The sequence below is a fragment of the Myxocyprinus asiaticus genome, chromosome 33, assembly GCF_019703515.2.
Source record: "Myxocyprinus asiaticus isolate MX2 ecotype Aquarium Trade chromosome 33, UBuf_Myxa_2, whole genome shotgun sequence".
Classification (NCBI taxonomy): domain Eukaryota; kingdom Metazoa; phylum Chordata; class Actinopteri; order Cypriniformes; family Catostomidae; genus Myxocyprinus; species Myxocyprinus asiaticus.
In genome coordinates, this window is record NC_059376.1 from 34,348,252 (window position 1) to 34,374,178 (window position 25,927).

Here is a 25,927-nt window from a genome sequence, read left to right on the forward strand (position 1 = left end):
TGATATAGTCAGTTAAAAGTGAAACAATCTGTCTGTAAACAATTGTTGTAAAAAATTACTAGTGTCATGCACAAAGTAGATGTCCTAAATGACTTGCCAAAACTATAGTTTGCTAATATGAAATCTGTGGAGTGGTTCAAAAATGAGTTTTAATGACTTCAGCCTTAGTGTATGTAAACTTCTGACTTCAACTGTATATATTTTATGCTAAATTACCTACTCTGAATTACCAGGAAGGCCCATTTGAATTTAAAATAAAATAAGGCATTATTTAGCTTAATGAGACCTAACAACAAAGTATTCACATTGATTTTCTCCTCTCGAATATCTAACAAGTAAATTTAGGCTTTTCATTCTTTATGTCTATTGACAGCAATGGCAAAATACAATTTGCATTTTCAAAGCATATTGAATTTTTTTACCCATGAGTGTGTGTGTGTATATATATATTTATTTATATATATATATATATATATATATATATATATATATATATATATATATATATATATATATATATATATATATTCCCATTCACTTTTAAATACTTTTTTCTGTAGGCTAACCACGTCACATGAGACTTAAGGTTAGAAAATTGATTTCTAATAAATAAACAACCTGGTACCATGTAGTAAATACAAGCAAAGTCTATAAATTTTTTATGTTTTCATGTTGTGACAAAGACTAGCCTACATTTTGTTTAAAAATACGGCACTTGTTTTGTGTTGTTCCAAAAGATTGATCTTTTTTTTAATTATTATTATTTTTAATATTACAGGTATCAATTGTTCGAAATTAAATCTGAGGAAATACATAGCAGGTGCCATTAAAAAAAAATGATAAAACCGTTGACTACATGATTCAATCAACTCTCCACCACCACCTGCTGGTCATCACAGTTATTGCCGGTAAATGTTTAAAAATATACTTTATGATATCACAAAGAAAATATCAGAAATGCTTTTACCTTGTGGAATTGGAGAATATTCACTTAAACATCTAATTTTACAACTGCGCTTATAAATAACATTCTGAATGTCTTATATGACAACAAAATTAGCTTGCAATGAATACAAGAAATTACAATAATGTCTTGGCAGTGTAAACAATAATAGCAATTTAGAACTAATAAAGGGAATGTGATTGAAAACCATCAGTAATAGTACAATGATCAGTGCAGCCAGCTGCAAGACCTCAATACTTCCAACATTTTATATTCTATTGTGCAATAAATAAGGCTGTGGTGATGTGGACGTGGCCGAGCGACATCTGTGGAGAGAGAGGCCAGGAGGAGAACAGCAAGGATTGAAACCTGTGGGAAATTATCTCTAACAGCTGTTCTGCATTTCAGTGATAGCTGCAGGGGAATAAAAAGGGTGTCCAGACCCCCTGAGGGGGAGAGAAGCACCCAGCAGTGTTTGTGTGTGTGCGCACGTGCATGTGTTTACGTGCTGCTGAAAAGCAGAACCATTTGTGTACATACTGAAAAGTATAGGAATTAAAAGACTTGTGTTGATTGTTAACCTGGCCCCTGCTTCCTCCTTCACAAGAGAGCTAAGGAACTTATCACAAAGGCTTAAATCACCTCATTAAAATTTGTATTTTATATAATCCCTAGTATTGTTATAGAAAAAAAAAAAAAAGAGTAAAATAAGAGTACAAGAATCCAGAAATCTTAGTTCAGGCTGCCAGTCAAACTCACCAAACAGTAACTAAGAATGAAGAATTTAAACTAAATACAAAAATACAATTTAAATTAATTATAATTAAAACGAGGAGTGCAAGGTAAGACAATTTGTTGTGTTTCACAGTAGTATGGCACAAAATTGAAACCTGCTGGGGTTCTGGAATTCACCATTTTGAAAACATTCTAGGATTGCTTGGCTGTGGTCCTTGTGTAGTAGTCCTATCAAAAACTTTTCAAAATGTGGCATCGTCTATACCCAGCTTGTCTGTCTGTGACATCACAGTTGTCTCCCATATTAAAATACATTCAGTTCTCTCAAATATTCAGCACTACAATATCAAATGCTATCTAACAACAAAATGAAATGACTTGTGAGGTGAGGTGACAGTAAACGAAACACATTTATAATCTGACCTCAACTTAATGACATCACAAAGGCTTTTAAAAATAGAACATCTTTAGCCAGATCAGTCAAAACCTAAAATAGATTGTCAAATGCTAACTAACCTGTGTCGCTTAGAAACTGGAGATAATGAAATATTCATAAGGAACATTAAATATAGTCTACATTATATGATGGGCATTATCACAAATATTGTTAATTAAGATCTCAGTAAACAAGAAAAAATATATCTAAGGCATGTTTGTACAGTCAAATTGTCACTAAAGTTTAAGTGCAAAAAAAAGAAAAAAAAATGCAAATTTTTTTTTTTTTTTTAAATGTCCTTTCCCTCCAGTGTAAATCCCATTAGTTAGCATCCATAGCAGTGTTGGTCTGTGGATGACAAGTCCAGGATCGAGGCTTCAGCAAGTCTATGAAAGAGGGCTGAGGAAACAAAAGGAAAATATCCACAATTACTGAATAATTTACACAATATTATTTCCTCACAAATTAACCTACCAGACAGACACCAATCCATTGTTTACCTCTTCTATGGGGCAGTAGCGCTGCGCATACCACTCCTGAGAGTAGAGGCAGATGAGAAGCCCCTGACCCGAGAACAGAGCAGTCCACATGATCACGTTCCAGATCGGCCCTTTTCTCCGGTCGTGAAGGACAAAGTTAAACGCCACTAAAAGAAAGGATTTGGAGTGATGAAGGATTGCAGATTTTCACACACAGGATCTGTCATGTAAATCAGTCATGAAAGTTGAGTAAAGGTAACCTAAAATTTGAATTCTAAGTTTGACTTTCTCTTGTAGTACATTAATTTCTTACTTCCAAAGCACATGAAAAGGCAGAAGAGGACGGGGTAGAAGAAGCCAAAACAGATGGCCAGAACGTACTCATGCACCACGGCAGACACAGTGAAGACAACCAACATGGCTGCTGCACGGAATCGCTTTTGTGTCATCTACAGAATTGGATGGTCAAACTTGGTTTAGTATGATGCACATTTGGACAGGATTTCCCCAAAATCTTTCCATTCAAATAAGCCACACAATGATCATAATAACAAGTGTTACGTGTTCAATAAAATATAGTATAAGGGGACAGTATGTCTTAAAGGGATAGTTCAACCAAAAATGAAAATTCTTCATCATTTACTCACCCTCATGCCATCCAGATATGTATAACTTTCTTTCTTCTGCAGTACACAAACAAAGATTTTTAGAAGAATGCCTCAGCTCAGTAGGTCCATACAATACAAGTAAATGGTGACCAAAACTTTGAAGTTTCAAAAAGCACATAAAGGCAGCATAAAAGTAATCCATACGACTCCAGTGGTTTAATCCATGTCTTCTAAAGAGATCCAACCGGTTTTGGGTGATCAAAGTGTAACTCTTTTTTTACTATACATCTTGTCATTGCAGTCTTTAGGCACGATCATGATTTCAACCTCGATTACACTTGCTAGTGACTGACGCATACACAGAGCACTAGGTTGTGCTAGGAAGTGTAATCATGCTTGAAATCATGATCGCCAAGGAGACTGCTGATGTCAAGATTTACATTGAAAAAGAAGTAACAGCCTATTTTGGTCTGTTCTCACCCAAAACCGGAAGGATGGATGGCTTCACAAGACATGGATTAAACCACTGGAGTCATATGGATTAATTTTGTGCTACCTTTAGGTGCTTTTAGGAGCTTCAAAGTTTAGGTCACCATTCCCTTGCACTGTATGGACCTACAGAGTATATATAATATACAGAGATATTATTCTACAAATCTTTGTTTGTCTTCAGCAAAAGAATGAAAGAAAGTCATACACACTTGGGATGGCATGAAGGTGAGGAAATGGTTAGAGAATTTTCTTTTTGGGTAAACTATTCCTTTAACATAAGTTATAAACCGATGACTTACCCACATGAAGTCCCTGTAGACATAGTAATACAGCCAATCATGTACCACAACATTCCAGGTACGGTAATAGTTAGCAAATGAAGTGGAGTTCCACCAGTCCTAGAGAAAAAGCACCTTTTCAAGTGACCAATCACATAACTGAAACTTCATTTATAACAGTTTTTGACTAATTAATTTATTTTGTGATGACTTCTTCCAAAATAGGGGAGGGGAGACACAGCTGTCAGTAGGTGGCTCGCACAGACCCAACAATTACAGTGCAGTATTAATATATTAATATATTACAGTATATATTAATATATACTTATAAGTATTATATAAGTATTGTATTAATATATATGTATTATTTACTTTTAATATTTGTAGTTTTTTAAAGATTCAAGTATCGCAAATTAATTGCAACATTTTGAAGAATTAGCTGCAAAAATAAAGGGCATCTTGTGGAGCATTTGATTCTGTTTCACATATGACAATAAAAGACTAAGCACAAGCTGGTCTGAATATACTATTTAATCAATTACAATAATGACAATTGTGTATGTGCACAATTTTATTTTTTACTCTGTGCTTGTGCATTGTGGGATTTGAATGTATCCAAGTGGCTTGAGTGTTCTGACTATATTCACCAAAATTTGTTCAGATCCATTTCATGATTCAGCGACCATTTCTGGTGATGCCAGAAGGTGGTGGCAAATGAGTGTCTTGTGTGAAATTAGTTAGTCACTGAATTAAAGATCAAAAGAACATTTTAATCCTTTAAAACGTGTATGTCTACAGACTAGGGCTGTCACGATTATTAAATTTGGCTGACGATTAATTGTCAAACAAACAATTGTGATTATGATGATTAATTGTCTGTTTTAGGGCTGTGACAATTAATTGTCTCGTTAAGGACTTTTACAATTAATTTTTATATAAATTGTCATATTTTTTATGGTATGCTTTTTCTCTGCTTGTTTACTTTATACCCCTTAAGAAGTAATTTTTACATATTTACCTTCAAATATATAAATCAAATAATAAAATAGTGATAAACTATGATTTCATTTTAAGGCTTTAAAAACTTATGAATGACATGAAAAATAAAATAAGTAAAATATTTCTAAATTAAAATATGTCTCTCTTTTTGTCAACGTTAATTTTTGTCAATTTTAAATTTACACTGGTTTTTTAACTCTTATATTTTATAATAAAATATCTATTTTATATATATATTATTCTATTTATATTATATTTTTATTATATTATGCAATAGTAAAACATTTATTTCCTAATTTCTTCACCTTCACACACTATTTTAATGCTCTGATTAAACCCACAAGCCCTTATTTGTCATGAAGTAAAACCTTTGAGATTTCGTTTCATCATTTTATCACTTCACAGAAATAGAGTTAGCGTGCATCTTCTCCTCTTTGTCACTGCATGTCATTAACACAGCGTGTATGAACCAGGAACATTTGCTAGTACACAATCGTTTAAAGTGAAACTGGAGCACTTTGTGTTTACTATCAAAGTTTATACTTGTTAATTTATATTTTCGTGGGAGTTTGGCGCAAGCCTCTGCTGACAGCGCGGCAATCAGAACGCTTCATGCACTCTTCAGGACAGGAGCTGGTTGACCTCCGCGATGCAGCTCAGTGATGCTCGGATGCGGAGTTCAACTGAATGACACAAACACGCCGATCATGTCATTAATACAGTATATTACCAGTAGCTTAAAATTACCTTATTTGGGCATTAAAATGTGATTGGAATATGAATGACCAATAATCGCAGTTGTCTCAAATTACCACAGTTAGATCAAATAACCGCAATCAGACGGTTATTTAATAATCGCGACAGGCCTACTACAGACCTCCAGTTGAAGTGAGAAGTTTACATACACTTGGTTTAAGTCATTAAAACTAATTTTTTAACCACTCCACAGATTTCATATTAGCAATCTATATAGTGGCAACTCATTTAGGACATCTACTTTGTGCATGACGAGTAATTTTTCCAACAATTGTTTACAGACAGATTGTTTCACTTTTAATTGACTATATCACAACTCCAGCGGGTCAGAAGTTTACATTCACTAAGTTAACTGTGCCTTTAAGCAGCTTGGAAAATTCTAGAAAATGATGTCAAGCCTTTAGGCAATTAACCAATTAGCTTCTGATAGGCTAATTGGCGTCAACTGAAGGTGTATGTGTGGATGTATTTTAAGGCCTACCTTCAAACTCACTGCCTCTTTGCTTGACATTATAGGAAAATCAAATGAAATCAGCCAAGACCTCTGAAAAAATGTGTGGACCTCCACAAATCTGGTCTATCCTAGGGAGCAATTTCCAAACGCCTTAAGGTACCACATTCATCGGTACAAACAATAGTACGCAAGTATAAACACCACGGGACCATGCAGCCATCATACAACTCAGGAAGGAGACGCATTCTGTCTCCTAGAGATGAACATAGTTTGGTTCCAAAAGTGCAAATCAATCCCAGAACAACAGCAAAGGACCTTGTGAAGATGCTGGAGGAAACAGGTAGACAAGTATCTATATCCACAGTAAAACGAGTCCTATATCAACATAACTTGAAAGGTTGCACAGCAAGTAACAAGCCACTACTCCAAAACCACCATAAATAAGCCAGACTACAGTTTGCAAGTACACATGGGGACAAAGATCTTACTTTTTGGAGAAATTTCCTCTAGTCTGATGACACCAAATTTTAACTTTTTGGCCATAATCACCATCGTTATGTTTGGAGGAAAAAGGGTAAGGCTTGCAAGCCAAAGAACACCATCCCAACCTTGAAGCATGGGGGTGGCAGCATCATGTTGTGGGGGTGCTTTGCTGCAGGAGGGACTGGTGCACTTAACAAAATAGAAGGCATCACGAGGAAGGAAAATTATGTGGATATATTGAAGTAGCATATCAAGACATTAGCCAGGAAGTTAAAGCTTGGTCGCAAATGGGTCTTCCAAATGTACAATGACCCCAAGCATACCTCCAAAGTTGTGTCAAAATGGCTTAAGGACAACAAAGTCAAGGTATTGGAGTGGCCATCACAAAGCCCTGACCTAAATCCAATAGAAAATTTGTGGGCAGAACTGAAAAGTGTGTGCGAGCAAGGAGGACTACAAACCTGACTCAGTTACACCAGTTCTGTCTGGAGGAATGGGCCAAAATTCCAGCAACTTATTGTGAGAAGTTTGTGGAAGGCTACCCAAAATGTTTGACCCAAGTTAAACAATTTAAAGGCAATGCTACCAAATACTAACAAATTGTATGTAAACTTCTGACCCCCGATAATGTGATGAAATAAATAAAAGCTGAAATAAATAATTCTCTCTACTATTATTCTGACATTTCACATTCTTAAAATAAAGTAGTGATCCTAACTGTCCCAATACAGGGAATGTTTTCTGTGATTAAATGTCAGGAATTGTGAAAAACTGAGTTTAAATGTATTTGGCTAAGGTGTATGTAAACTTCTGACTTCAACTGTATCTACTCACTTCAGTAAAATGCCTAAGTGTTCTAAGAACACAGCAGAACTATCTTTTTTCCTACAAATTGTCAACTGCATACCAACATAGAGGTTAAAAAACAGGAGCTGATATTAAAAACAGCTTTACAGGGAGGGTCACGTGACGCCATGCGGAGATCGGATGTGTGAGCGGCGAGCTCTGCGCACTTTGCTAGTTTTAACACTTTTAATTATATAAACCGGTGAGATTCGATACGCTCTGTTCCATAACTGTTCTAAGAGGACAATATGTCAAATATCCTCGGGCTCTGGAGTCATTAAAAGACACTTACGTGCTCAAGCTGATGCTCCTGAGCAGGCTGTGAGCCAGGGATTCGATTTGGTCAGGGAAGTGCAAGAAATGCAGCGAGAGATGTTGAACATGTCGGATGTTGAACATGTCGGCAATGCTGACGAAGGTCATTGCTGACTTGGAGGATCTTGCTGTGATAAGTCGATTGATCACCGCCAGAGTGGGGGATGTCGAGAAACGGATCGATTACCTGGAGTCATCGGAGAGGGAATTATCTGCTAATCCACTAGCGACCAAGGTGGATTTGGAGCATGTCTGGGAGAAGTTGGAGGACATAGCCAGCAGAATAACAAGAATATGTGGTGAAGAGGGACAGAATATGATGAAATTCCTGGACGGGCTCTTTTCCGAATCTGCTCGACATAGCAGGCCATAAGCTGGAAATTGAGCGAGCTCACAGGGTTCCCGTTCGGCAATCCACGGTTGGAGGCAGGCCCCAATCAATTCTGGCCAAATGTCTGAGATCATCCGATAAAGATCTTGTGTTACACAAGCGGCTGGTGTTTATTTTGTGGAGTGGCACACCTTCAGGACGGTTCTATGGATGAATCTACATGCTCTTTGTACTTATTCCTCCTTTTGGCTGGAGTTTGTTTTGTGGAGTATTTCTTGCAAAGACATTGGAGTGATTAAGTCATTTGTTTGCAATCATGTTGCAGCCGAGTGGGCCAGCTCACTGAACATTTGACTGACTGTTTGAAGAATCTGCATGCCTTTTTTGTGCTGGTTCCGCCTAGCGGCTGGAGTTTATTTTGTGGAGTAACACACCTTCAGGACAGTTTTGTGGATGAATCTGCATGCTCTTTGTGTTTATTCCGCCTATTGGCTGGAGTTTGTTTTATAGATTGTGTTTTGCCGTGTAATTCTGTCTCACAGAATTTGTATAGAATCACCGGACTTGAGTAATCCGATGGCAAAGTTGTCACGGGGGCTCTCATAGGCGTACATGGACTGTTTGAGTTTGGAGAGATGGACACCAGTCAGCGCTGTCATGTGCGGGGTTAATGCACACTTTTTCTTTTTTCTGTTTGTTTTGTTGGAATGTTAGAATGTGGTCTTTATAATTATGTTTTTGACACACAATCTATTTTTTCTTATATGTCAAATTGTCAAATGTTAATATGAGTGGATTGTCTCTCTCCACGTGGAATGTGAATGGGTTGGGGCACCCCATAAAAAGAAGGAAGGTTATTTCTCTTCTTAAGCGTAAGAAATATGATATAGTGTTTCTTCAAGAAATGCACCGTTCTCCACTTTCTCCCAAAATCTGGGAAGGGTGGGAATTTTTTTTTATAGTGCTGGCTTGAGTAAGAGAAGAGAGTCATTACACTGATAAGTAAACATCTACATTTCAAATTTCTCAAACAATGTAAAGATAAATTAGGAAGAGTCATTATTGTTTTAGCTGAAATTCAGGGACAAAGTCTTATTTTGGCTAATATATATGCACCTAACATTGATGATCAGGGCTTTTTTATAGATCTTGAAAGGATGTTGCAAGCCACTGGCACCCCTCATGATATAATATTGGGAGGAGACTTTATTCTTTTGATGGACTCAGTCCTTGATCATAGTGAAGCAAAAGTGTGCAAGCCCCCTACAGCAACATTGACGCTTCACAGGATGTGTAAAAATCTTGGTCTTACAGATATTTGGAGACTTTTGAACCCATCTGGTAGGGACTATACATTTTTTTCATCAGTCCATAAGATTTACTCTAGAGTAGATTTGTTAAATATTTATCTAAGTCCTTCATTTCATCTGTTGTTGATTACTCAATTGGAAACATTTTAGTCTCAGATCATGCCCTGGTGTGTTTAGAGATGTTGCCACATATGGAGAAAAAGGAAATCATATAGTTGGTGCTTTAATGTATCCCTTCTGCAAAATTCTGAATTCCAACAAATGCTAAAGGCTGAAATCTATGTCTATATGGAGACCACCTGGTCCTCAGTATCCTCTGTCGGCGTGGCTTGGGAGGCATTTAGGCGGTTCTTAGGGGCCAGATCATACAGTATGTCGCATTCACCAAAAAATCCAAAGCACAAGAACATGTGGAATTGGAAGGGAATAGTAAAAGTGCCGAGGCACAGCTGAAGCACCGAATGTCGTCTAATGGCCTCAGAGAATTGACCCGATTGAAATACAGATATAATACTGTTTTGTCGCGGAAGGTGGAGTTTTGGCTATTCAGGGCAAGACAGTCATACTTTGGGGGACAAGGCAGGAAAAACATCTGGCTAGATATATAAAACAGAGAGTCTTTTTCTACCATTCCCTCAGTAAAATCTGCTGGTGGTGAAATATTTACCTCGGCCATTGATATTAACAATGCTTTTAAAGAATACTATATAGATCTTAATAGCACCACGTCTTCATCTACTGAAGAGGATATTAGAAACTTTGTGGAACCATTAGAACTTCCTAAACTGACGACTGAACAAAAAAAGTCTCTTGATTTTTAGATAACCTTGGAGGAGCTTGGCGAGGTAATTAAGGCCTTGCCTAGAGGCAAGGCTCCAGGGCCAGATGGCTTTGCTGCTGAATTTTTTAGATCTTATGCTACAGAACTGGCTCCACTTTTGCTAGAAGTTTATATGAATCATTAAAGAATGGAAAGCCTCCACCAACCATGACACAAGCCTGGATCAGTCTGATTTTTAAAAAGGACAAAGATCCAAGCGAGTGGAACAGTTACCATCCAATTTCCCTGATCCAACTAGACATTAAAATATTGTCAAAAATTTTGGCTAAACGATTAAGTAAAGTTATGACACCTCTTATACATATAGATCAGGTGGGGTTTATTGGGCCGTAACTCTTCTGATAACATTAGGCATTTCATTAATATCATGTGGTCAGTGGCGAACGATCAGACTCCGGTCGCTGCCATCTCACTCGACACCGAAAAGGCGTTTGATATGGTAGAATGGGATTATCTTTTTAGGATTTGGGAAATGTACGGGTTCGGTAATACTTTTATTGGGTGGATTAAGATACTATATAGACACCCGGTAGCAGCAGTTCAAACGAGTGAATTAACTTCTGATTATTTTACTCTGGATAGGGGCACCCGGCAGGGTTGCCCTCTTTCCCCATTATTGTTCTGACTTGCCCTGGAACCATTAGCAGCCACGATAAGAAAGGAAGATGATTTTCCAGGGGTGGTGGCGGGAGGTGTGGCGCATATGCTTTTGCTTTACGCAGATGATATTTTATTATATGTCTCCAACCCTACTAGATCTATGCCTTGCAGAATTATTCATCTTTTTCTAAGTTCTCAGGATACAGAGTGAATTGGTCTAAATCCGAAGCTTTGGCTCTGACAGCATACTGCCCGGTAATGGTTTTTCAGCCAGGTGCCTTCCAGTGGCCCAAACAGGGCATTAAGTATTTGGGTATTTTATTCCCAGCAAATTTGTGTGATTTAGTTAATTTGACCCTTTAATAAAAAGGTTTTCGAGCGATGTGAGCAGGTGGGCTTCATTACATTTATCTATGACTGGGAAGGTTAATGTTATTAAAATGAATTGTATTCCAAAATTCAACTACCTGCTACAATATCTCCCTATAGATGTCAGCCTCTCTTATTTCAAGCAATTTGATAGCATAGCGAAGTCTTTCATTTGGAATGGTAAACGTCCCAGATTACACTTCAATAAGTTACATTTGCCAAATAACAAAGGTGGGCTAGGCCTACCCAAGATTTTGTTTTATTATTATGCATCCGGTCTCAGACATTTGGCTCATTGGTCACTTCCACCTGAGAGAGCCCCTCCCTGGTTTTGTATTGAACAGGAAGTTCTTGCTCTATTTCGCCACTGCAAAGCCTTTCTATCAAATTAACCGGAGAAGTTAAGTTGCACCCTGTTATCTCACATTTGCATTCAATATGGACAAAAGTGTCCAGAGTGTTTAATTCAGACATTTATTTAAATGTTGCTTCAAGCATATGGCTGAATCCCAAATTATGTATTAATAAGTCCCCTTTCTGCTGGACAGAGTGGATTGCGTGGGAGGCTAATATGCTCGGTGACCTATATGAGAGTGGAGTGTTGAGATCCTTTGAAAATATGGTTCAACATTTTGGGATTCCCAGGTCTAAATTCTTCAGGTACTTACAGCTGTGCCACTTGCTTTGTACCATTTTTGGGAGTAGCATACACCCCCCTAAAGCAGCAGATACTCTGGGAGTGGTGATTACTGGTTTTTGAAAAGGTCATGAGTCATCAGTGTATTACTCCCTGCTAATTCAGAGTCTGGGGGACGGAGCTTCAACTTCTCAAAAGAGATTATGGGAGAAAGATTTAAACTTTGTATTGGAGGAGGGCGTGTGGGCAAGGATTCTAAAAAACATCAAGTCTACATATAGTGATGAAAGGGTGTGCCTTATGCAATTAAAGATTTTACATTGATTCTATTGGACCCCCTCTAGATTGTATAGGCTTGGTCTTAAAGACACCTGCTGGCGATGCCAATCAGAGGATGGGGACACAACGCATGTTTTTGGTGGTGTGTTAAGATCCAAGAATTTTGGTTGAGGGTTCAGAGTTTTATGTGTGACATATTGATACTCAAATTTAATTTTGCCCCAGACTCTGTATTTTAGGCGACGGGCGGTCATTAATATAGGGAGTAATGCATAAAACATTGGGTCCTAGCCAGTGTTATGACAGGTAGACAGATCATTCTTAGGGGATGGAAGTCGGCTGTAGCGCCCTCATTTCAAGAGTGGTGCACAGTGATGGGCAGGGTAGTGGCATTAAAGGAGATGTCATATAGAAGGCGAGGCAATTTTGATTTGTTCAGTGAAAAATGGGGCTGCTATTTGGCATTTTGGGGGACTTTCGGGGAGGGGCAGTGGAGAAATGTGCAATTTTAAATGTGTGATTATTACTATTTTTATATATATATTTTTCTTTTCTTTTTTGTCTGTAACTCAAGTTGCGACCACGGGGATATTTGTTGAGGTTCAGGGTGGGATTAGGAGGGGGGAAAGGGAATAATGGGGTTTATAGTTGATTCTATGAATATATGTTTTGCTTTCCTGTTTCAAATGTGTGAATCAATAAAAAGTGTTAATCAGAAAAAAAAACAGCTTTACATATTTAACACAGATCTAGTAATCTGCTTAAATTGGCAAAAAGAACCAATCAAACTATTACCTCACAAACATAATGTAAAAAACATAACTTAATGAAGACTCATGCGCTGATATAAACTCCACTTACAATGTGTGCTTAAAAGAAGGATTGTCCTTTGTTTTTTTCTGCAGTGCATTTCATGTAATGCTGCCAGTCAAGAACAATATGCCTATGAATAACTCCCATCTGCGTGTACCTCATCTCTAGATTATTCATTTAGATCAACATCAATGCTGACAAAAAACATGGATAAATGAGCATTGCTGACAGCAACTTTGTAGAAATGAACGGAGCCGCATTGATTAGACTGTCTGATTGACGGCCTATTATGTAAGGGTTGTTTCGGATCATGAAACTCACCTGTGAATGCCTGGATGGTTTCTCAATCAGCCCAAAGTAACAAAACGCAAAGAATACTGTATACAAATCCAGCATTTGGACTCGGTATGGGTTTAGCTTGGAAAAGTGCGAGGGACAAAAATCACCTTTTTAAGGGCTGCTACGCCCTTGTAAAAAAAAAATAAAAAAATTCCTCACAAATCAGACATCACTATAGTTTGTGAGCAATTTTTACTCTACACAAGAGCAATATCTAACCGAAGAAATATTTTAGAGCAGAGCATAACTAGAAAGAAGTATGTTCCATGTTCAGTCACCATTCACTTTCAAATTCCGTAACTTTTCTATATATTTCAAGATTTTCCATGACTGTGGCAATGAATACTTTTTTAATTCAGTAGGTCTGATAATGTAAAACGTATAGAAAGTACTCTAGAATCGAAAACTACAGACTATATATGTGTATGTAAAATTGAAGTATAGGCCACATGTACAGTATGTGATTTTCCAGTGCTGTTTCTTACCTTATAAAACATTCTGTCTGCAAATCTAAGCATCTCGGCAAATGCATTGAGCCAACAGTGCAGAAAGGCAAAGAAAGCGAGAAAGAGCACCAACACACCTACAAGCACAAAAAGTACACTAACATCAAACAAACTGAATAATAAAAACACAAATCGTTTGCATTCATCATGATCTGTGTTCATAGGTAGACTTTTCTACTAAGAACGTTCTCAAATTACTCCCCACAAACACATATCTTTTTGAACATGTGGATGTGCAAGAATTAAATGCGGAGGCCGTGTTGGCACTGGCATCGCGGTGTACCTGGCAGTATAGAGTTGAAGACACACAACACCATGACCCTCAGGTCAAAGAGCTGCATACTGATACTGCGGAACTGAGGGATACACAGCCGCACAAATATGTAATATGCGTAAAACAAACACCCCAGCACCTGGAATGACACAGAAAAAAAAATCATGTAATTACCCAGTCTTGAATTATGTAATGCACTCTTTCATAAAAAAAAAAGCCCACCTGCAAAAACTTCGTAGCCACATAGCCCCACCGAATGCATGGATTTCTAAAAGGAGAAACCAAAATAGGTGCTCTTGAAGTCAACATGAAATTTAAATTGCTCATAATTACTGCTCTTACTGTGCTTGTCCTCATAAACTACTGTATTATTAAAATGCAACAACATGCTCTGCCTCTGCAACGACGAGCTACTTTTTAGCTGATGTTGTTATTAATCCCTATTATCTTTCAGCTCCTCCTTTCCAACCACCTCAATCTAGTATGTAACATCCACTTTTCATGATCCAATCAAATCGCGATGGATTAACCAAAGTCCCGCCCTACATTTTTCTCATGGAATATCCTGTTTCATTTGGTGATTACGGAACTACAATGGGTTGCAGATGGCATTTCACATTGACTTGAAAATACTTATAGTCTAATTGTATTTACTTCTTTGAAGCATATATCATTTCTCTAAAGCAAAAAATATGAACTTTTTCTAAAAACCAGTAGAAGTGAGTCTTACCTTGGATAACTGTCTCTGTATATAAGGGTGGGTGCAAAGAGAAAATAAAGGTACTGGGTCAGCTGAGGTACAACTAGAGAATCTGCAAAAATCAAAAAGAAAACGACAAAATAAAACAAACGTTTTTGTTTGTTTATTTTTTTAGGTTAATCTATGCATCAAGGCGATGATGATCTTACTGGTTTTACTTCGTTCTAAGGATCGTATTTTTGGCACGTTTTCCCTGATAAAAGAGTGAACTTTCATGATCAGCCGCACCTGTTTTTATAACAATAACAACAACAATAAATAAAAGTAGAAATAAATACATAATTTACTGGGATGGTTATATTAAAAGATAAAATCAAGGTTAACACACCTTTGATCAGTTTAGCAGGATACTATCTGGTATATAATTCACATTCTAACTAGCAACAAATTTAAATAAATATTTGAATGAGGAACACAAACCACAGTCTGAAAACACCAACAAACAGAGCAAAATAAAAGAAGCTGTTGCCATGGCGACAAAATACCTGTTCTAGAATGAGAATGAAGCATGATGCGGGGGGAAGGCTGTTCTTCAGTACCACATATGTGGGCAGGAAACCCAAACACAGTCCCTGATAAAGCAGCAAGAGGAAACCAGCCAGCAAGGTCCACAGGGGCCGATGGTTTGATGCTGGATAGACGCTGGCCCAGCCACTGAGCAGTACATAGGGAACCACTAGGGCGGATAGGAACATACACATCCATGTGACAACCACTAGGGGGAACTGGCCAAAAGCGTACACCAACAGGTCAAACTCTAGCACCAGTCTAGACACAGTAAGAGAGAATGATGCAACAATTAGACCAAAAATAGGATTTAATTTTTTTCTTTTTTACAATTTTGCACTTCGAACACGCTATCTCCTTGTATTGTCCTTTTTTGATTGGAAGTTATATTGGTTACATGCATCTTGTGTAGGCTATGGAATAGACTGGCAAACACTTTTGAATCTTTTTGTATGCGTCAGTAATTGTGCTGGACTGTATGATTGTGTATAGAGTACAGTGCACTGCTGACAGCTGACATGAGGCAGAGGTTTTGCCATTTCATTCATGCCACAGCAGATATATGCGAGTTATCAGTGGGTAAGGCTGCTTTACATTATTTACACATGAGAGAGACATGAGGTAATGTGAAAATACAAAGCAGGATGTGTCACAAAGATGAGAAATAACTATTAATTTTGTGATGTTATTTGGCACAATGCAAAGTGGAGGTAAATTTAATATGGTTTCCAAGCAACGTCACAACTTGCTACATTATAGAATTCAACCGATGTGCGGTCCCAAGTCACTTTTTTGTTTATAACTCGTGTTATATAATGTGAAGCCGTTTATACTGATGCTAGACTTATTCTGTTTTAAACAATCGTATCTTGTTTCATCAAGTTGAAAATAATCAAATTAGAAGTACCTTTAATTAGTTAAGTATTTTATTTACTGGATTACCCAAAAATAGCCATTAATCACATGGTTAAATATTTTATAAATAAACTCAGCAAAAAAAAACCCCGTCCTCTCACTTTCAACTGCTTTTATTTTCAGCAAACGTAACGTGTAAACATTTGTTTGAACATAAAGATTCAACAACTAAGACATAAACTGAACAAGTTTCAAAGACATGTGACTAACAGAAATGATACAAAATACAAAAGTAACAGTCAGTATCTGGTGTGGCCACCAGCTGCATTAAGTACTGCAGTGCATCTCCTCCTCATGGACTGCACCAGCTAAACGCGAGTCCGACCATCACCCCTGGTGAGACAAAACCGCGACTCTTCAGTGAAGAGCACTTTTTGCCAGTCCTGTCTGGTCCAGCGAGGGTGGGTTTGTGCCCATAGGTGACGCTGTTGCCGGTGATGTATGGTAAGGACCTGCCTTACAACAGGCCTACAAGCCCTCAGTCCAGCCTCTCTCTCAGCCTACTGCAGACAGTCTGAGCACTGATGGAGGGATTGTGCATACCTGGTGTAACTTGGGCAGTTGTTGTTGCCATCCTGTACCGGTCCCGCAGGTGTGATATTCAGATGTACCGATCCTGTGCAGGTGTTGTTACATGTGGTCTGTTACTGCATGGACGATCAGCTGTCCTTCCTGTCTCCCTGTAGCACCACTTTAGGCATCTCACAGTATGGACATTGCAATTTATTGTCCTGGCCACATCTGCAGTCCTCATACCTCCATGCAGCATGCATAAGGCACGTTCACATAGATGAGCAGGGACCCTGAGCATCTTTCTTTTGGTGTTTTTCAGAGTCAGTAGAAAGGTCTCTTTAGTGTCCTAAGTTTTTATAACTGTAACCTTAATTGCCTACCGTCTGTAAGCTGTTAGTGTCTTAACGACCGTTCCACAGGTGCATGTTCATTAATTGTTTATGGTTCATTGAACAAGCATGGAAAACATTGTTTAAACCCTTTACAATAAAGATCTGTAAAGTTATTTGGATTTTTACAAAATTATGTTTAAAATACAGTGTCCTGAAAAAGGTATGTTTCTTTTTTTGCTGAGTTATATACATATATATATGTGTGTGTGTGTGTATGTATATATATGTGGCCAAACGTTTGGAATAATGTACAGATTTTGCTGTTTCGGAAGGAAATTGGTACTTTCATTCACCAAAGTGGCATTCAACTGATCACAAAGTATAGTCAGGATATTACTGATGTAAAACAGCACCATCACTAGTTGAAAAAAGTCATTTTTGATCAAATCTAGACAGGCCCCATTTCCAGCAGCCATCACTCCAACGCCTTATCCTTGAGTAATCATGCTAAATTGCTAAATTGCTACTTTGGTACTAGAAAATTACTTGCTATTATATCAAACACAGTTGAAAGCTATTTGGTTAGTTAAATGAAGCTTAACATTGTCTTTGTTTTTGAGTTGCCACAGTATGCAATAGACTGGCATGTCTTAAGGTCAACATTAGGTAAAAAATGGCAAAAAAGAAACAGCTTTCTCTAGAAACTCTTGTTTTGAGGAATGAAGGCTATATAATGCTTGAAGATTTCATACAAAGGTGTACACTACAGTCTTCAAAGACAAAGGACAGCTGGCTCTAACAAGGACAGAAAGAGATGTGGAAGGCCAGATGTACAACTAAACAAGAGAATAAGTACATCAGAGTCTCTAGTTTGAAAAATAGACGCCATCACATGTCCTCAGCTGACAGCTTCATTGAATTCTTCCCGCTCAACACCAGTTTCATGTTCAACAGTAAAGAGAAGACTCAGGGGTGCAGGCCTTATGGGAAGTAGGGCTGCCCCCTGATAGTCGACCAAAGGATAGTCAATGAGAAGAGTCTTGGTCGACCAAGTTTTGATTGGTCGGTTGGTCGGTTTGACGCTAGTTGGTCGGTTTGACCACTGGTTTGACGCTAGGTGATACTATGGCGTAATTTTTGTTAAGCAGGGTTAGGGTTAAGCCTACACAATAAAGCAAGACACCTTGATTTCAAACTTAGAACTTAATTTTTTATTTATTTATTTTTTAACTAAAAATTCTATTGAAACTGGAAAAAAAATAAGTGCAATTAAAATGTGTGTTGTTCAACTTCTTGAAAGATGGTTTTACAACAGTTGTCAACCTACTTCATCTGTGCATTCTCTACTGGTCGGGTATTTCTTTATCTGGGAAAATACATCATGTGTGTGTGAATAAATTCATTTTATTCCCTGTTTCACAATATATTCCCACTTTTTGGAACTGTCGGTTATTGGAAAAAATCTATGCTGATAGTTGCCTTTAGATTTTTTTTCTTTATTTGTTTATTTATTTTATTATTCCTCTGTGTTCCCCTGTGGCCAGCACTGGAGGATTCTACTGTTAAAACAGCCTGGTTCTACATTAATAAGGTTTACATTCCTCATTAAACCTCTTCTGGTGAAATATACTTTATATGTATATACAAAACCCGTCATCTGGTGAATATATACCTAGGCTATAAAAAGCTTAAATAAATATAGAGCATTGTAACTGAGCCAAGTCTCTGTCATATAAAAAATACAGTCCCCATTGTGTTTCAGGCTTGTTGGTTAAAAGTCCCACGTTATACAACAAATCTCAATTTTTTTCAGATTATTATTGGGATTTTGGTTGCACAATAAACTAAATCTGGGATTTTATACATTTTGGACTCTTGTAGGCTCTGTGGCTGTCAGAGTAACGAAAGAATACGAATTTTTATTAACATTCTATGAATTTATTTAAAAAATCTATCAGCCGATTAATCGGTTATCTGCCTTTTCCACCACCTTAGTTATCAGTATCGGCAAGATCCACTATCGGTCAACCTCTTATAAAAAGTGATATGATTATTATGATTGGCACACTTTTCATAATGACTGCTCTGACCTGCCCTCATCGATGAAGTCCACAACAAGCGTGCTGAAGATAAAGAGGATGAGGAGGGCGATGAACATGTGATAGATGGTGCGGATGTGATTCACCTCAAACAGATCACTGCATAAAAATAAAACAGTTAAATAAGTATTATTACATCACAAATATTTATCTCCAGCCCAGTGCCATCTGTATGTTTGGGGTCACTTGCATGATTACTCTGCCTTCCTGATCAAACATTAAATAAAAAAAATTAAAAAAGCAGCTTAACCATTTTACATTCTTTGTTACAAAAAAGGGCAGGTTTATTACAGTCAGCTAATCAAATTATTTCCATGTCTCATCCAGATATGATCATAGGCAGCATCAAATCTCAGATTTCACACATCAGTACATGCTTTCAGTTAACTTTTAGGGAAAAGACACCCCTGACTCACTCTAACAGGGATCGACGAATCACAAACTGCTTGCTTTGGTCTTGGGAAGGTTGTGTATGCCTACAGGGGCAGAGAAGAAGATGAAAGGGTTAGACACAAAAAGAGGATAAAAGGAAAAATGAAGCATAAATAATGAAAGGAATATGAGATAAAAGCACTTTGCTGATAGGCCGACAACAGACATACTAGATAGGTGCCAATCTCATTTGACATTTGATGACATTCATAAATGCTGTATATTCGAGCAGGTCCGCCGCTTTCTCGGGGCCCGGGACAACATTTTTATGGGGGTTTGAGGGGGTTTCTCTGGGCCTAACAAGTAGGCTATATCTATTTGAGTACCTGAGTTTGCTTTTCTCCTTATCAGAGAGAGGAAAGACTGTGCTCACATGGGAAGAACCCAGACTGGCAGACTTCTCAATAAGACTGTCCATGAACTCATTCACCTGAATGTCAAACTGCTGCATCAGGTCTGCCTTCAAATGCTGAACAAAAACAGTAAATACACAAAACAGCTAGTCTCTTGTACATCAAAGGAGGTTCTTACAAACAAGAACAGTAAGTTTCTGAAAGGTCTTATGAACGTCCACTGACAGATTTCTAGCCTTGACTCATCATTTACACAAAATAACACTGATCTCATGTGACATCTCAAGCAATGCTATTCCTGTCATGGTCATTTTGTTTGACTGAGGCTGCTCTTCATGGAGACAAATTAAGTTCTTGTATGTCAGTGAAACTTTTGAGGCAATTTTATAATACTAGACTTAACCACACAGACAGAAAATCAAGAAAATGATCTAATGATGCAATACTTCTTCTGTATGCCTAATTTAAAAAAGGTCAGGAATTCGATTTTAATTCTAAAGTTCAATCCTTTAGCTACAAACAAAATGTGTCTTTCAAAAGTATCACATTCGTTTGTACATAGGATACTGGTAGAAATACTATGATTTTAGGTGTTATTTTTTTTTTTTTTTAGGTGGATATACTATATATACACTATATACTATATATATATATACACACACACACACACACACACACACACTGGCAGACAAAAGTTTGGAATAATGTGCAGATTTTGCTGTTTCGGAAGGAAATTGCTATTTTAATTCACCAAAGTGGCATTCAACTGATCACAAAGTATAGTCAGGACATTACTGATGTAAAAAACAGCACCATCACTATTTGAAAAAAGTCATTTTTGATCAAATCTAGACAGGCCCCATTTCCAGCAGCCATCACTCCAACACCTTATCCCTGAGCAATCATGCTAAATTGCTAATATGGTACTAGAAAATCACTTGCCATTATATTAAACACAGTTGAAAGCTATTTGGTTTGTTAAATGAAGCTTAACATTGTCTTTGTGTTTGTTTTTGAGTTGCCTCAGTATGAAATAGACTGGCATGTCTTAAGTTCAATATTAGGTCAAAAATGGCAAAAAAGAAACAGCTTTCTCTAGAAACTCTTCAGTCAATCATTGTTTTGAGGAATGAAGGCTATACAATGCTTTAAATTGCCAAAAAACTGAAGATTTCATACAAAAGGTGTACACTACAGTCTTCAAAGACAAAGGACAACTGGCTCTAACAAGGACAGAAAGAGATGTGGAAGGCCAGATGTACAACTAAACAAGAGGATAGACACCTCACATGTCCTCAGCTGACAGCTTCATTGGATTCTCAACACCAGTTTCATGTACAACAGTAAAGAGAAGACTCAGGGGTGCAGGCCTTAAAAAGCCACTTTTGAAAAACAAAAAGAAAATGTTAGAGTGGGCAAAGAACACAGACATTGGACAACAGATAATTGGAAAAGAGTGTTATGGATCTTAACCCAAATGAGCATTTGTGGGATCATCTAGACTGTAAGGTGCGTGAGAAGTGCCCAACAAGACAGCCACATCTATGGCAAGTGCTACAGGAAACGTGGCGTGAAATGTCACCTGAGTATCTGGACAAACTGACAGCTAGAATGCCAAGTATGTGCAAAGCTGTCATTGCTGTACGTGGAGGATTTTTTGATAAGACTCTTTGAAGTAGTTTAAGTAGTTTCAAATTATAATAGTAATTTTTTACATTATTAATGTCCTGACTATACATTGTGATCAGTTCAATGCCATTTTGGTGAATAAAAGTACCAATTTCTTTCCATAAGAGCAAAATCTGTACATTATTCCAAACTTTTGGCCACCAGTGTGTGTGTGTGTATATATATATATATACAGGGTTGAGAGGGTTACTTTTGAAATGTATTCCACTACAGATTACAGAATACATGCTGTAAAATTTAATTTGTAATGTATTCCATTAGATTACTCAAGGTCAGTAACGTATTCTAAATACTTTGGATTACTTCTTCAGCACTGGTAGATTTTTTCACTTGTTTTGACTATAAAAACTCTGCCAGTACAGTGAGACACAATACACAGGTTAAAAATACATTCTCTGAAAAAACTAAATATCTTATGCAGTGTTGATTCTAAATCTAACTGATCTTGTTTTAAGGATTTTTAGATATTTTTACAGGAAAACAATACAAACATTATCAAGAATATGATTTTTGCTAGAAAAAAAGAAATTATGATCCAACGTGAATTTTCTTGATAAAAAAAATATGATCGTGCCTGGTAACATGTGCATGTAAAATGTCTAGAAATAGCATTTCTTCTGCTCCAAACTTACTTCTCTGTCTGCTCGTGAATGTAACACATCATAAGAAAGTGTTTCATTGCTGTTCAAATGCACTTTGGATCGCATCATTTATAAATATTTTTCCATTTGAAAGGACTAAATATTAAATGAAACAAATGACAATAAAATGCAAAGTAATCTCTTCTAACTGTATTCTAATTACCAATGATTTAAATTGTAACTGTAGTGGAATACAGTTACTTATATTTTGTATTTTAAATATGTAATCCTGTTACATGTATTCCATTACTCCCCAACCCTGTATATATATACTGTATATTAAGAGGTATATTATATGTAAATATAAAGAACATAAAACCCTAGCTGACAACCACTTCCTTCTCTATTCTACACTTCCTGTAACCTTTATATGCACTCACTCAAAAAGAAGATCTTGACAAAGCAAAGACAGTTAATTCCAGTTTTCTTTGATCTGTTAATCCCAGTGAAAATACTGTCCCTGACATTTTAATAATTAACAGAGACTGTGCTTGATAGAGCACAACATCCTGCATGATAAAGAGCCGTTTGACAAGATTACCTTGAGTCTAGAGTATCTTTCACTTCAGATAAACCAGAACAAAGCAGAACAAACATTTGGATCAGCTAAACTAATCAAAATCACAGCTGTATAGCAAACAGTATTTAAAATGTTGCTCTTTGAAGTATATTGTCTAGTAGAATAAATTATCATAAGTTTAAGACAGTTAAGGCATTTTTAAAGTGCTAGGTGTAAGCATTTCATTTAAATCAGTCAAAGGATTTAGTCAACTCAAAGGTCACACTTGAATATTTAGGATCTGTTAATCAATAACAATCTGTGATAATAATGATAATCTGCAATAAAGAACAGGACTCACACAAATTATATGTTTAATGCTGTTAATGTTTAATGCTTTGGTTTTAACATACTGAAAATGACACTCTTTACACATAAGAATTACATTTTCCACTTTTTGTGTGTGTGTGTGTGTGTGTATGCAAGTTTCAAACTTATATTGCTTGATATCCGATGAGATACATAAAAAAAGAAAAAATGCACTAGGGAATGTTTACCTCAGCTTTCTTCTTCAGCTGTAGTTTTCTGCTAATAATGTGCTCCACTTCCACTGTTCCTGAAATGAGATATGAATATTTGATAGAGATGTACTGTCAAATCTAAATACAGCAGGACACAGGTCATTTTGTGACACTCGTGGGCATCATGTCCTGGTTACCATGCCACTAATCTTGAACTAATTCAGCATAATACAAACAGAGTCCTTGCATCCATTGCAGTACAAACACAGAAGATCATGTGATTCAAACAGTGTCCTTAGCCTATATAGTGTGTATTAGACAAATGGAAGATTATTATAAATTAATAGTGAGTGTAAAATCCATGACAACTAAATAAAAAGCACACTTTTAACCCTTTAAAATATGCAATATTCTACACCATTATGTTAACAAGCAATTAAATGTCATAAACATTAAAACAAACTTGCAATCAAATGCCATATTCACTTTTACAGTATATTACAGAGTGTAAAAAACGACTCTAGCATTTTCACTGTTAGTCATCTTTCGTTTATTACAATAAAAGAAACAGCAAAACCTGAATTAACATTTCAGAGTTAAATGGAAGGAGTGAATCACTGATGACATTACTGGGCAGAACATGGCAATTTCTCAATCAAGTCACATGGTAAAACACATGGCAGTCTGTCTATTCATCCCAAAATGAAGCTTGATTGTTTCACTACCGTAACAGGAATGTATCATGGTTATTGCTCTCCCCTTTCGCTTAAATTAATATTAGATTACACAGTCATCACCAAATCTTACTGTAAATAATGTTTTAAATTATAGTTGCAAAGGTCACAGGATCACACAAATGATGGGTTATTCACAAGTTGTGCAAACAGTTAACATAAAATAAACAGTAATGACACTCAAAGAAACTAATTCCACTGGGTGAGAGTTGAATGACCTGAATTAGATCTTACAGAAGAGAAAAGCCTGACCCTTAAAATAAATGACTCCTGCAATCAACATCCTAATGTGTCTATATGAATTGCTCCCAGTTTCAAAAGCCAACATTTGGAAGATCGATGTTACTGACGACAGCGTTTTGTGCAGTGATTCAGTCTTACCATTACTGGAGCAGGGGACCTCTCTTGTGGCTCTTTCGGTCCCTGTGCTGTCCTGGTCGGATGATGGAGTCATCTTATGAGACCCCCTGCGACTGTGTGGGGTGCCAGCACCCTCATTCGCCATTCTGCTACTGAAACTCAACATCATACAGCAGAGTGAAAAATATACACCTCAAAACTGTATGACTTTCTCTTTTACATTGAACACAAATAGAGAAATAAACAGGATGTAAACCTCAGTAACCATTCACTTTCACTGTGTGGAAAAAAAAGAGCAGCATCAACATTCTTTTAAATGTCTACTTTTGTGTTCCACACAGGTTTGGAACGACATGAGGTTGAGTAAATAATACAGAATACATATAATAATAATACAGAATTGTTATCCTGCTCAACAGTCAGATTAGTGAATTCATGTCAAGTATTTACTTTTAAAAGATACTTTTAAAAAAAAAGTACAAATGACAAAATTAAACAAAAAAACGTTTTTTTTTTTTTAAGTTCTGTGCTTCATTACGTCAAGATCAAGTCAAGATGATGTCACAGGTAGAAAACGGTCTCTTAGCAACAGGCTTCCATCCATCACAAATGTAACTGCATCAGTTCAAGTGTTTTTAACACTAAAACTGTTATAGTACATTAAATTATGAGGTCGTTAACAGTGTTAATGCTGTGCAGTCGTCTTATTTTTGGTTTAACTTATCGTCAGTACTGAACAGTAACTTCACTAATTTCACTGAGACGAAATATGCTGTTGGCGAGCAAAATAATACATTATCGATTCAGCAATTGCTGCACAACAGACGTTCACTAACCAGGAAATGTTCGCGAGCAGAATGAATTATGTCTTATGTACTGGCTTCGTTTAAGAAAGACAAAAAACCAACAATATTTACATCACTTACTTGTGTTTTCTTCCAAAATATGCGTGTCTGTTATGGCTGAATCGGGCTCTGAGGACAAACCCAGTGACTGAGAAACACTCGTTCGCGTGCTGCTATAGTGTAAGTGCGACTGAATGGGATAAATGACAGCAGCAGCAGCGGCCTGTTAAAATGGACCGAAACCCTCATTCTCTGACTGGAGGGCGGAGTCTATTTCTAAACGCCATCTGATTGGCCGGGATCCTACGCGTATGCAAACTGATTTTAAGCGTACAGAATCAATGTTTCCTGATTTGTTACGAAATAATTAGTTATCTCACCACTCTCCCATAAATAATGTGGGATAGAGTCACATGATATCATTTGTATTGTTACATCTGCTTTTGTTCATTATGATTCAAGGGAGAAGCCATTCTCTGTTACTTTCAAATCGCTTTTTATATAGGTATGTGCAACATGAGGGTGCTGTTTTTTTAAAGGTGCACTCAGTAACTTTTTGTTCGTGTCATCTTGGACTTACAGTGACACCTGGTGGTATGCATAC

The 25,927-nt window shown here is 37.0% G+C and overlaps 1 protein-coding gene across 2 annotated transcripts; it reads right to left on the bottom strand.

The window, feature by feature from the left end:
- Window positions 1-533: 533 nt before the first annotated feature.
- Window positions 534-25,532, bottom strand: LOC127424471 (sterol O-acyltransferase 1-like). 2 transcript variants are annotated; one of them, XM_051669735.1, is made up of 16 exons: window positions 25,405-25,532; window positions 24,500-24,636; window positions 23,421-23,479; window positions 20,008-20,150; window positions 19,666-19,725; window positions 19,241-19,348; window positions 15,369-15,651; window positions 15,033-15,111; window positions 14,854-14,935; window positions 14,346-14,391; window positions 14,133-14,262; window positions 13,829-13,926; window positions 3,993-4,091; window positions 2,907-3,042; window positions 2,615-2,760; window positions 534-2,513 (listed from the first exon to the last, which is right to left on the bottom strand). In XM_051669735.1, the coding sequence occupies exons 2-16, from the start codon at window positions 24,621-24,623 to the stop codon at window positions 2,436-2,438; spliced, it is 1,671 nt and encodes a 556-aa protein (XP_051525695.1). In that variant the 5' UTR covers window positions 24,624-24,636; window positions 25,405-25,532; the 3' UTR covers window positions 534-2,435. The 2 variants fall into 2 exon arrangements, with proteins under 2 accessions (XP_051525695.1, XP_051525696.1); XM_051669736.1 differs by having other exon boundaries at window positions 24,500-24,630; window positions 25,405-25,531.
- Between the last annotated feature and the right edge of the window lie 395 nt (window positions 25,533-25,927).